Source organism: Dendropsophus ebraccatus, chromosome 9 (assembly GCF_027789765.1).
Source record: "Dendropsophus ebraccatus isolate aDenEbr1 chromosome 9, aDenEbr1.pat, whole genome shotgun sequence".
Lineage (NCBI taxonomy): Eukaryota > Metazoa > Chordata > Amphibia > Anura > Hylidae > Dendropsophus > Dendropsophus ebraccatus.
Genome location: NC_091462.1, coordinates 112,366,117 through 112,380,382, shown reverse-complemented (window position 1 = coordinate 112,380,382; position 14,266 = coordinate 112,366,117). Strand labels below are relative to the sequence as shown.

The 14,266-nt window shown below is 46.9% G+C and overlaps 1 protein-coding gene across 1 annotated transcript; it reads left to right on the top strand.

Annotated features, from left to right (window-relative positions):
- The first annotated feature begins 9,286 nt into the window (after positions 1 to 9,286).
- On the top strand, positions 9,287 to 13,994 carry LOC138800509 (sulfotransferase 1C1-like). The gene is made up of 7 exons (XM_069982239.1): positions 9,287 to 9,467; positions 9,910 to 10,038; positions 11,098 to 11,195; positions 12,630 to 12,756; positions 13,072 to 13,166; positions 13,250 to 13,430; positions 13,808 to 13,994. The coding sequence occupies exons 1-7, from the start codon at positions 9,287 to 9,289 to the stop codon at positions 13,921 to 13,923; spliced, it is 927 nt and encodes a 308-aa protein (XP_069838340.1). The 3' UTR covers positions 13,924 to 13,994.
- Positions 13,995 to 14,266: the final 272 nt, after the last annotated feature.

Below are 14,266 nucleotides of genomic sequence, written 5' to 3'. Positions count from 1 at the left end.
TCATACGCCCGGGCCTCCTGGATTTCGGTCTTTGCTACTGCAGCCAGCCCGCCTCCCAACCCTCAGCCCCCCCCCCCCCCTTCTTTTTTTTCAAGGACTCATCCATGTTCTATATCAGGGGTTGGGAACCTTGGCCTTGGACAAGAATCCATGACCCTTGTCCTCCCATGCTGCACGTCTTCATAGCTCACTGCTGCCCCCTACTGGAGCACTGTTAAAAAAATCTTCATCTACAATGTAGTGTGGCAGAGTGCCCAACTTTACGTCTTTTCAGCTGGCAGAATTGTGAATGCAGCTCTGGATGTGAGTCATAACGGCAGCCATGTTACCCAGCTTTACCAGCTACAGATAACAGAAGACAGTGACTGCAGGACGGCTATTTATTGCACAGCTGTGCTCCTGATAGTTGCTGTTATACTGCCGGGTAGGGAAGGGTTAATACTGAGGCGGCGAGGCCTCCCTGAGAGGGGCAGCATGGGACATTGGTCGCCTTGTGCATCACATGGGCCATAGATATATAAGGAGCTGCTGATGTCAGCGAGGCACGAGGCACAGTGTAGCTCAGTGATAGCTGGTCATGTGACCTGGTATATAGGGTTAGTGATATGGGTGTACGGTGTCAGCAGGAGCACAGGCAGGATCCATACTACAAGACGACCATCATCAGATCCCAAACAGAAGCTGGATTCATCTCTAAAGATACTTACAAAGTGTCCAGACCGGTCGCTCAGCCGTAGTTATAATAATAATAATAATGCCATGAAGCAGCGAGAGTATAAAGCTATAGGTAGTCACCGACACTCCATCAGCCAATACTGACTATTATAGGGATATGTGGTGTCAGTGAGAACTCCTATAGAGCTCAGCACTGGAAAACACCATAGTCACCCTATACATAACACCTATAGACATTATATAGTCTACACAACACCATAGTGACCCTATAGATAACACCTATAGACAGTATATAGTCTACACAACACCATAGTCTATAGACAGTATATAGTCTCCATAGTCTACACAACACCATAGTGACCCTATACATAACACCTATAGACATTATATAGTCTACACAACACCATAGTCTATAGACAGTATATAGTCTACACAACACCATAGTCACCCTATAGATGACACCTATACACATTATATAGTTTTCATAGTCCACATAACACCATAGTCACCCTATAGATAACACCTATACACAGTATATAGTCTACACAACACCATAGTGACCCTATAGATTACACCTATAGGCTGGGTTCACACTATGTATATTTGAGGCTGTATTTGTGAGGCTGTATAGCAACCAAAACCAGGAGTGGATTGAAAACACAGAAAGGATCTGTTCACATAATGTTGTAATTGAGTGGATGGCCGTCATTTAATGGCAAATTTTTGCTGTTATTTTGAAACAACGGCTGTTATATTGAAATAATGAAAGTTATTTACTGTTATATGGCGGCCATCCACTCAATTTCAACATTGTGTGAACAGAGCCTTTCTGTGTTTTCAATCCACTCCTGGTTTTGGTTGCTATGAGGACCTGACTTGAGGACCAAATACTGCCTGAAATATACATAGTGTGAACCCAGCCATAGACATTATATAGTCTACACAACACCATAGTCTATAGACAGTATATAGTCTACACAACACCATAGTCTATAGACAGTATATAGTCTACACAACACCATAGTGACCATATACATAACACCTATACACATTATATAGTCTACACAACACCATAGTGACCCTATAGATAACACCTATACACAGTATATAGTCTCCATAGTCTGCACAACACAATGGTGACCCTATAGATGACACCTATAGACATTATATAGTCTACACAACACCATAGTGACCATATACATAACACCTATAGACAGTATATATCAGTGATGGGCGACCTTTTAAGCTTGGTGTGTCAGCATTTGGCGAAAAAATCAGTATAACTCGGTTGGTGTGTCACTTTGAGAAAAAACACCTTATCCCTCCCCATACACTACCCCACCTGACCCCCATCCTTCCCCATACACTACCCCACCTAACCCCCATCCCTCCCCATACACTACCCCACCTGACCCCCATCCCTCCCCATACACTACCCTACCTAACCCCCATCCCTCCCCATACACTACCCCACCTGACCCTCATCCCTCCCCATACACTACCCCACCTGACCCCCATCCCTCCCCATACACTACCCCACCTGACCCCCATCCCTCCCCATACACTACCCCACCTGACCCCCATCCCTCCCCATACACTACACCACCTGACCCCCATCTTTCCCCATACACTACCCCACCTGACCCCATCTCTCCCCATACACTACCCCACCTGACCCCCATCTCTCCCCATACACTACCCCACCTGACCCCCATTCCTCCCCATACACTACGCTACCTGACCCCCATCCCTCCCCATACACTACCCCACCTGACCCTCATCCCTCCCCATACACTACCCCACCTGACCCTCATCCATCCCCATACCCTACCCCACCCAACCCCCATCCCTCCCCATACACTACCCCACCTGACCCCCATCCCTCCCCATACACTACACCACCTGACCCCCATCTTTCCCCATACACTACCCCACCTGACCCCATCTCTCCCCATACACTACCCCACCTGACCCCCATCTCTCCCCATACACTACCCCACCTGACCCCCATTCCTCCCCATACACTACGCTACCTGACCCCCATCCCTCCCCATACACTACCCCACCTGACCCCCATCCCTCCCCATACACTACCCCACCTGACCCTCATCCATCCCCATACCCTACCCCACCCAACCCCCATCTCCCCACATTTCCTTTCCTGAACCCCATCCCCCCACACTACCTTACCTGACCCCCACCTTACCCACATACACACAATACCCCACCTGACCCATCCCCTGGGGCAGGGGATACATGGGGTCGGGCGGCACTGTAAGGATCCAGATCTGTAGTGAGTGAATAGGGAGTAGTACAGTTGTGCTGACTGAATTGCGAGGCTTATAGAAGAGTTTCAGAAGAAAAATTAAATTCGCAATTTTGTCTATACGCAATACCTGTGCACCTGTAAACTGTAAATGTCACTAGTATAGGTGTATTGCAAACAGCCGTTATGCTGCTACTACAGCTACCACAGAGTTTCAGAAGAGTAGAGAGGAGGATGTTGTGAGAGTCCCAACCCAAGTAGTACTGTGCTCTGCCGGGATGTCGGAGGTAGAAATAGAAGAATTCTTGAGAAGAGAGAGAGAATACTTGTGCCCGTGTTTTGACTCTTGGGTCTTTGCACCACCTGTTGCCCTACCAGTGTTGGGGGACCCGTCCTAGTGGGTGACACAAGCCCCAGACCTTGTTACCTGGGATGGGCGGAATGCTGAGGGTTCCCTGCTGACACCTGCGCTGTGAGATAGAGTTCATAGGCTTATCGCAACTTAGCTCTATCCGGATCAGTTCCTAGCCTTGCTTTGTGGATACTGTCCTGCACTGTGTCTCTCCTTGTCCACGGCGTGGGTTGAGATGATCTCTGACTTGTCCTCTGTAGTGAAGGGTTTAACACTGTATAGTGCTGAGTGGAGTTACTTGAGAAAAAAAGGTTAGCTTCAAGTGCCTGGGTCTGGTTCTAGACTGCACTCTGAGACTGGGGACCTGGCAAAGGGCCAGAGCCCAACTGGACTGCTGTGGAGAGCGTTCTAGCTTGTGTTCTTCCTCTACAAAGTCTAACAAAAGCCCTCTACACTTCCTCTACCCATGTGACTTCCTATCTACAGCCCCTGTAAGGTGTGCTGTGAATGGGTGAAGAGTGCATATGTGAGAAGTAAAGAAGGAAATGATAGGATAAAAGAAGAGAACACGCTCATAGGTCTACAGATCCATGTGACATACAAATAAACATTAACTCTTTCCATACTACAGCCGTGCAGCAACCACTAAGTACACATAATTACAATAGCGACTTCTTGTGGCGAAACTTTAACACTACTACATCACCAAAAAGTACAAGCTTTTACAAAGGGTGTAACTACTAGTAACACCCGTGGTGGGACACCACATGAACATACCCTAAGGGCCAGTTCACGCAGATTTACATAGTCGTATAGGAGGGCTTGTGTGCCTCCTCTCTTCGATCCTCTCTGCTCGGAAGAATTTACATGTCCACCAGTTTTACTCTGTGTGAACTGGCCCTAAGAGGTAAATGAGAAGAAGTAGAGCCAGAGAAGGATATAATGAAGGAGCCGTCAGAGAGGTAGGAGGAAAACCGGGAGAAAACAGAGTCCTTGAGGCCAAGAGAGCGGAGCATGGAGAGGAGCAGCTGGTGGTCTATTACATTATCTGTCCTCAGAGATATCACTGTGTTATCTGTGGAGTTACATAGGACTGCAGGTGACATCTACTACATTATCTGTACTCAGAGATAGCACTGTGTTATCTGTGGTGTTACATAGGACTGCAGGTGACTACTACATTATCTGTACTCAGAGATATCACTGTGTTATCTGTGGGGTTACATAGGACTGCAGGTGACATCTACTACATTATCTGTACTCAGAGATATCACTGTGTTATCTGTGGTGTTACATAGGACTGCAGGTGACAGCTACTACATTATCTGTACTCAGAGATATCACTGTGTTATCTGTGGTGTTGCATAGGACTGCAGGTGACTACTACATTATCTGTCCTCAGAGATATCACTGTGTTATCTGTGGGGTTACATAGGACTGCAGGTGACATCTACTACATTATCTGTACTCAGAGATAGCACTGTGTTATCTGTGGTGTTACATAGGACTGCAGGTGACTACTACATTAACTGTACTCAGAGATATCACTGTGTTATCTGTGGTGTTACATAGGACTGCAGGTGACATCTACTACATTATCTGTACTCAGAGATATCCCTGTGTTATCTGTGCTGTTACATAGGACTGCAGGTGACTACTACATTATCTGTACTCAGAGATATCACTGTGTTATCTGTGCTGTTACATAGGACTGCAGGTGACTACTACATTATCTGTACTCAGAGATATCACTGTGTTATCTGTGGTGTTACATAGGACTGCAGGTGACTACTACATTATCTGTACTCAGAGATATCACTGTGTTATCTGTGGTGTTACATAGGACTGCAGGTGGCATCTACTACATTATCTGTACTCAGAGATATCACTGTGTTATCTGTGCTGTTACATAGGACTGCAGGTGACTACTACATTATCTGTACTCAGAGATATCACTGTGTTATCTGTGGTGTTACATAGGACTGCAGGTGACTACTACATTATCTGTACTCAGAGATATCACTGTGTTATCTGTGCTGTTACATAGGACTGCAGGTGACATCTACTACATTATCTGTACACTGGGTTATCTGTGGTGTTACATAGGACTGCAGGTGACATCTACTGCATTATCTGTACTCAGAGATATCACAGTGTTATCTGTGGTGTTACATAGGACTGCAGGTGACTACTACATTATCTGTACTCAGAGATATCACTGTTATCTGTGGTGTTACATAGGACTGCAGGTGACATCTACTGCATTATCTGTACTCAGAGATATCACAGTGTTATCTGTGCTGTTACATAGGACTGCAGGTGACATCTACTACATTATCTGTCCTCAGAGATATCACTGTGTTATCTGTGGTGTTACATAGGACTGCAGGTGACTACTACATTATCTGTCCTCAGAGATATCACTGTGTTATCTGTGGTGTTACATAGGACTGCAGGTGACATCCATTACATTATCTGTACTCAGAGATATCACAGTGTTATCTGTGCTGTTACATAGGACTGCAGGTGACATCTACTACATTATCTGTCCTCAGAGATATCACTGTGTTATCTGTGGTGTTACATAGGACTGCAGGTGACTACTACATTATCTGTCCTCAGAGATATCACTGTGTTATCTGTGGTGTTACATAGGACTGCAGGTGACATCCATTACATTATCTGTACTCAGAGATATCACAGTGTTATCTGTGCTGTTACATAGGACTGCAGGTGACATCTACTACATTATCTGTCCTCAGAGATATCACTGTGTTATCTGTGCTGTTACATAGGACTGCAGGTAATACATGTGTTTTCAATGACAAACTCAGCTCTGCTACATGTGTATGTGCTGTGGAATGTGTCAGGCTCGGCCTGTCTGGTGGGGGGGATGGTGGGGGTGGGGCCCTCTGTGGTATAGCAGGTTATGGACTATATAAGTCATAGAGACCTGGTGCTCGGAGGCAGAAGGTGGGGAGCGGCTGCTGCAGCTCAGGATGGGGACCCCAGGTGTGAGTACAGGGGGGACTGCAGGGCGGGCACAGGGGGCATCTCCAGGGCACACATTCTGCTATCTGTGCTTATAGGGAGATCACTCATCTTTCTGCAGACCCTGAATGTCATACCAATCTATAGTTCCAGCAGCTCTGCCTGTGTCAGTCCTCACTGCAGATCTGGCATTGTATTCAGGAACCAGAAAGCCCCAGCTATAGGCGCTGCATGTGCTGCAGTAAGGTCGGTAATATGTAGTAATGCGGCATCCGAGGGGGAGCGTGTAGTAGAGAAGGGAGTCTGTGTCTTGTGGCTGATGTTGGTGGTAGTAGTCCCCCAGGGCTCTCTCTGTGTATGTCTCTTTTCTATTGTTAGTGGTAGTAGTCCCCCAGGCTCGGTCTGTGTATGTCTCGTGGCTGATGTTGGTGGTAGTAGTCCCCCAGGCTCTGTCTGTGGATGTCTCGTGGCTGGTGTTAGTGGTAGTAGTACCCCAGTCTCTGTCTGTGTATGTCTCGTGGCTGATGTTGGTGGTAGTAGTCCCCCAGGCTCTGTCTGTGTATGTCTTGTGGCTGATGTTGGTGGTAGTAGTCCCCCAGGGCTCTGTCTGTGTATGTCTCGTGGCTGCTGATGTTGGTGGTAGTAGTCCCCCAGGCTCTGTCTGTGTATGTCTCTTTTCTATTGTTGGTGGTAGTAGTCCCCCAGGCTCTGTCTGTGTATGTCTCTTTTCTATTGTTGGTGGTAAGTAGCAAATGTCCAACTAGAGACAGAACATTAACTCACAGCTCTCCCTACATATATAATATATAACCACTTTCAGTCCTTACCAGGATTACAGACAGGTTTGCTGAGGCCGGCGCAGGGTCTCTGGTTATTTGTGCTGCTCCTCCTCTCTCTCCACCCTCTTAGTAGTCACCTGTCCTCAGATACAAGAATATAAGTGCAGTGTCCCAGACCATACAGACTACTACTCCTATTATGGCCATGTCTCTTGCTGTGTCCATGCCTGTTCTGGTGAGTGTTTGCACTGCAACTGCTGCTGGTTTTCCCCTAGTATTCTCTGGTAATGTGCATTCTCATGTGTATTCTCATGTATTCCTGTGTACTATTACACTGTACAGTGGTATGCAAGGCTGTTGATCACGTGACCGTGCCAGTGCCCTGTAACCATGGTTCCTCCAATGGCCGACTAGCTCTGGCCAGGAGCAACCATGTGACCTCCCACTTCCTCCTAACAAGTTAGTCTTCCCCCTGCTTCCAAGCAAGGAGGGTGTGTGTCGTCCCTCTCCTACCTCAGAGGAGTTGGGCTTCTTTTCTGCAGCTCCCACTTCACCACTAGAAGTGTGGATCAGGTGCTCTGCTGTATTCAAGTCTTCGGCTGTATCTGCCTGCTGAAGTGTCCGGAGTCTTCTCTCTCATCTGGGTGTCATTCCGTTATCTCTCCTCATCGCTGCAAGGATTCACAGCAAGTATTACTCTCAAGCTAATCCACCCAGCAACGCTATTTCTCTCATACTCCTACTCCCATCATCCGGCACGTATTCTCACAGCCTATGCAGCACCACTCCTGCCTTATTTGTCAAAGCCTGCTATATACCCGGTTGCATCCGGACAGAACTGTTGCTACTAGTTACCTCATCTATAATAAAACCGCTGTTACTGAACCCTGGCATTGGTGTCCACTAACTGGTGCCCTGACTAGGTGCAGCGAGGAATCGCATGCCCATCATCACCCGCAGATTCCACAGACCGGCCCTACAGCTGTGCTGCCCTCAGGCCTATACCGTGACAAGTATAACCCGCTCATTGCCCGCTCATAACACCAGTACTGCGGAAATGGCCCCCAGGGGCCAGGGCATCACATAAGGCTTCTCCTCTTCCTGAATTTGTCCTTTCAGCAATGAACACAAACCTTTGTTCTGCAGTTCCCACCAGCGAGGTGCAGATCCTGGTGTGTCAGGCGGGAGGCTGCAGTCTAGTCCAGGGCTGTGAGGTCCTTGTACTACTTCCCCTCCTGTACTTGTCTCCTCTCCCTTCTTCATTCACCGTCAGACTCCGCCGCACTCATTCTGCCTGTCTCCTATACAGAGTGTGCACTCTTTATCATTATGAAAGATGGGTGGGGCTTAAACTGAATGAAGCCTGCAGTGTAAAGCATGGAGGGTCATTTTAACTTTGGTGCCCCCTTTAAACATGTTGCTTTGAAAGAGAAGTATCAGAATACTGACCGGCACTGACCCGTCTGTTAGGTATGGCTGGGCTTGCTGGGGCATTCTTTCGTATTTTATATGTACAATACCAGAGCACAATTCCTGCGGCTGGGCTTAGGATGGCATCTGTCCACAAGTGGTTTATTGGATGTATTATAAGGTAACATGTTATTGTGAAAAACGATGCTATGTATTCTCGGTACCAGTGTAACTGGCGGGCAGAGAATGGGTTACATTACCTCAACACACACTACACAAACTGAGAGGCAACAGTGACACCTACAGTCCTTAGTGGGTACTGCATAGCCTTAGACTTTCCAGCTCTTTCCAGAACCTGCTAGAAGGTAGGTGGAGCATACTAATAGGCTCCACACAAAACCCTAGCTGTAACAGGAAGTGAGGCGGCCAGTCAAGGCCTGGTCAGCGAGAAAAGCCTATCTGGTGCTGACAAAGGGGAAAGAGATAAAGGAGAAGGAGGAGAATCTGAATCAAAGGAGGAGAAGTGTGCCCACCTGAGAGTGTGACAAGTCTGTGAGTACGGCTGCGGTGCACCATAAGGCCCAGCCATCCTGCAGCAACGGCACCCACACTCACACTGCAGCTCTCAGTGTATCCCCTCATTCCAAAGCTATACACAGGGGAGGTCTTAACACCTATAGACTAGACTTACGACTACTACCACCACCATCATCCTCTCTTCAACAACCCCGGCTCACTGGATATATCTAGGGCTATTCAGGAGCCTGGGAAGGCCGAGTGACCTCCCCTACAGAAGGAGCTGACCATTATATGATGTCTTCCCTGGTTTACTCAAACATTCTGTTGCAGGTTCCGGAGGAGACGTTCTATAGGGTCCCTCTCATCCCGGTGCATGGTGTTCCCCTCATTAAGCCAATAGCAACGTCCTGGGAAAGAATAGAGAAATTCCAGGCCCGGTCGGATGACCTACTGATCGCCACCTACCCCAAAGCAGGTAAATGCTGCCCGACGGTTTCTTACAGTCTATTAGACTTTCCTCTGCAGCTATATCCTTGTTCTGATAGTTTGTTACAATGTATCGGTGCCAGTAACATATCAGTCTGGAGTATCTAGCTGTTCTAGTGTTTTCTGGACTACAATGTTAGTGAATGGGGACTTCACTCAAGGAAGCTTACAAAGATTCTCCACCAGGTGGCAGTATAACACTACACTGTACTGGGATACCGCAACAGCAAGCGGACATCTTGAAACTAGCAAGGACTTGTGTAAGGAAGATGAAATAGTTGCAGACCTATTATAGACAACAGTAAAGCTTAGTATACGTTAGGCTGGAGTGCCCCTTTATGGTACTGACGTGGGGCACCGCCTGGCACAGCTCCGGCCTGGTACTCTGGTTACTTCATAGTCTGCTTTTTTTTCCCCCCGGAATCTTCCAGGGACCACGTGGATGCAGGAGATTGTCGACTGCATAATGAACCAGGGAGAAGTGGAGAAGACCAGCCGGGCCCCCATACACGTACGCTCCCCCTTCCTGGAGGGCAACCCCCCTCCTCCTATAAAGTGCGGTAGGTACCCAGAGACTGCAGGGGCCTCGCACATCACAAGGGTCACAGCAGTGGACTGCATTGGAAGTCCATCAAGGTCATGTGACAGAGAGCGAGGAGGAGAGTGCAAGGAAGGGAGTGTGCCGCAGCAAAGTCGTCTGCCGACTCGTTTTCCTGATCGGTCGTGGTCTGAACGTTCAGACCCCAACTGTTCAAGACTATATGATATATTTCTATGACACGTCAAAAGTTTTTTTTTTTAATGACCATGCCAATTTCAGTAACTTACAGTGGGGAAAATAAGTATTTAAAATGCTGCCGATTTTCTGCATTTTCCCACCTACATAGAATGGAGAGATATATAATATTTCTGGTCAGTAACTTCTCCTGTGAGAGACAGAATCTATAGAACATTCCAGATAATCTCACTAATAAGTATCTGATCACCGACCAACCAGCAAGAATTCTGCCTCTCACAGAGCTGTTAGTTTCTCTATAAGAAGCTCCTCCTACTCCGCCCTCATTACCTGGATTACCTGCATGACTGTCAGATGACTGTCAATCTTTCTTGGTCTGGGGCTCCATGCAAGGTCTCACCTTGTGGGGAAAGGAGGATTCTGAGAAAGGTCAGGAATCGGCCCATAACTACACAGGAGGGCCTGAGCATTGTTGCATTTTAAGTATTTCTGTGATTCCATAAAAGTAAGAAATACTTTTTTTGTCTATTAACACCATGGCACACCAACAGTTAATTCCTTGTGGACCTCTAGTTTGTAGACCAATACAGTGGTGCTCACATAGAAATACTCACTATAGTGTATTCGTAGAGAAAAGAAGAATGGCCCCACCAATGATGAATATGATTTCACCGCCAGTGAAAGGGCAGGAGACCTGAATGACAGGGGAGTTTCACACAGCCGTGCTTCCTCCGGCCAAGTGACCGGTAGAGTTGCACAGCAGGTCCACACTCGCTGTCTGTTACACAGAATTATGAGTGCCCCTCTGGATGTGAGGATAGTATACAGGATAGCATGTAAAACATTACTCACAGAGACTGATGGGATTTCTAATTGAATACAGGAGTTGATGTGTTGAAAGTCACTCCGTCCCCGAGAATGGTGAAGACGCATCTGCCGTTTGCACTGGTGCCGGAGTCCTTCTGGCACCAGAAATGTAAGGTATTGTTTTAAAAGATTTTTTTTTAACCTACACAGTTTAGTTACTTTAAAGGAGAAGTCCGGCGAAAATTTTTATTATAGTTTATAAGTATTATATTGCCCCCCAAAATTTACACAAATCACCAATATAAACTTACTACGGGAAATGCCCATAAACTGCTTTTTTCCCTGCACTTACTACTGCATCAAGGCTTCACTTCCTGGATAACATGGTGATGTCACTTCCTGGATAACATGGTGATGTTACTTCCTGGATAACATGGTGATGTCACTTCCTGGATAACATGGTGATGTTACTTCCTGGATAACATGGTGATGTCACTTTCTGGATAACATGGTGATGTCCCTTCCTGGATAAAATGGTGATGTCACTTCCGGGATGTCATGACCCGACTCCCAGAGCTGTGCGGGCTGTGGCTGCTGGAGAGGATGATAGAAAAGGGACACTGAGGGACACAGGGCACTGGAGGGACACTGAGCATCCCCCTGCCACCATCCTCTCCAGCAGCCACAGCCCGCACAGCTCTGGGAGTCGTGACATCGCCATGTTATCCAGGAAGTGACATCACCATGTTATCCAGGAAGTGACATCACCATGTTATCCAGGAAGTGAGATCGCCATGTTATCCAGGAAGTGACATCACCATGTTATCCAGGAAGTGACATCACCATGTTATCCAGGAAGTGAAGCCTTGATACAGTAGTGCAGGGAAAAAAGCACTTCATAAGCATTTCCCGTAATACGTGTATATTGGGGATTTCTATAACTTTTGGGGGGCAATACAAAACTTAAAAAAAAAAAATCGGCAGACTTCTCCTTTAACTTTTCAGAGTGGCGACAGATGAATTTAGTGCAGAAACAAAGTAAACAGCTGCAGCAAAGAAGGGGTTACACTGTGCACTGAAGTGCCACTACTGCTGAGATGAGAGACAGGCCTTGATTTACCTTTTAGGGATAGTTATGTTTAAGTGGAATACCCCTTTAACTTATAAAAGTGGACAGTCCCTTTAACATTGCCAGCCAAAATGTCCCAAAAACAGTCAGAGCTAAGGTTCCTCCATAACAATGCCATCCAAAATGCCCTCATAACAGTTGCAGCCAAAGTGCCCCATAATAGTAGTACCCAAGATGCCCCCATAACAGTACTAGCTAAAGTGCCCCACAACAGTCCAAGCCAATGTGCCCCCCATAACAATGCCAGCCAAAATGCTGCCATAACAGTGACAACCAAAGTGCCCCATAACAATCCAAACCGAGATGCCCCCATAACAGTGCCAGCCTAAGTGGCCCATAATAGGAGAACCCAAGATGCCCCCATAAAAATGCCAGCTAAAGTGTCTTATAACAATCCAAGCCAAGGTGCCACCATTACAGCCATAGAAATACAGCATTACACGATATAATCCATATCCATATCTCCTCTCCTGCCGCAGGTGATTTACGTCGCTCGTAACGCAAAGGACAGCGCAGTGTCATATTATCACTTTGCTCAGATGAACAAGTTGCTGCCTGAGCCCGGGACCTGGGATGAATATGCGGTGAAGTTTCTGAGTGGTGATGGTAGGTGAACACATTACATCTCCATACACCGCTGTGCAGCTTTATGTGGCTCCAGAGCAGCATTCATAATTCTGCTAAAAGCCCCGTCACTTGGTTGATACTGACATACTGCTGTTTCATATAGAGAAGCACAATGTCTGCCACAATACACTATTCTACACTGCCTGATATATACACCACACTGCCTGATATATACACCACATCTCCCATAATGCAGTAGACAGGCAGGGAGCAGCAGAAAGCTTCACATCCCTACAACCTGAGAGCTAACAGGAAACCAGCATAACTCCTAACATCCAGCCTGTCTTCTCACAGTGGCCTGGGGAAACTGGTTCAGCCATGTTCTTGGGTGGTGGAACGCCAGAGACAAGCACGACATTCTATATCTGTTCTATGAGGATATGAAGGAGGTGAGGAAGTGGCTGACTCCAGAGAGAAGTAGCAGCCACAACTTGTATAAGGATTGTATATTGAGCGCCACTTTATTCTGCAGGACCCCAAACGGGAGATCAGGAAAGTCATGAAATTCTTAGGGAAGGACCTGTCTGAAGATGTTGTGGAGAAGATCCACCAACACACGTCATTTACCGCCATGAAGGAGAATCCATTGACCAACTACTCCAGCATCCCCTCCAGTGTACTGGACCAGTCCCTGTCTCCCTTCATGAGGAAAGGTGGGCTGACTACAGTGTACATGATAATGCTATCACTGCAGTATTCATAGTGGCCTCTAGATGTCAGCACAGACTGCAATTCAAAGCCATCTCAATTTATGGCATGATGTAAAGTCGCTGATCTCACTTTATGGCATACTGTAAAGTCCTTAATTCTGATCATTCTCTCTAGAGCATAAACATACAGTGTGCAACCAGTGGTTGGGATTAAAAAGACACAATAGTGAATCACCTTTATATACTGCACTCAACCCCTCGGCCATCTTGAAAGCAGCCATGATGATTACAACTAGAAGACTAAAAGGAGGAGGGCTCTACCATTGAGTCTACTTATATATTGTATAAAATTACACTGATTTTTTTTTTTACTTTTTCAGGGGAGGTTGGTGATTGGATGAATCACTTTACAGAGTCTCAGAATCAGATATTTGATGAGGAATATCGGAAGAAGATGGAGGGGTCCACGCTGATGTTCCGCTGTAAAGTCTGGTGACAAATACACTGCAACAACCAAAAACGTCAACCATGCCCATGGGTTTTACTATGCAGCATTCTATGGGATGGAGCTCCCAGCTGAAGCCTTCACACAGCTGATGGGCAGAGGTGCCGCGAGTCGTCCCACCACCCATCTAATATAGTCAGCGATTCATGTGCCCCATATAGTAATAATGCCTCCCCCGTACCCCACACAGTTGTGGTCTGTTTGTACCCCATGTAGTAATTAGGTACAGTCCTAATCATGCAAAGAAACTCACCTCTCCCTGATCTTATGCTGAGTGACTCGGTCCTATAAGACTTCCAGCTGATGTCCTCTTGTAGGTTGTGGTGTCCCACCA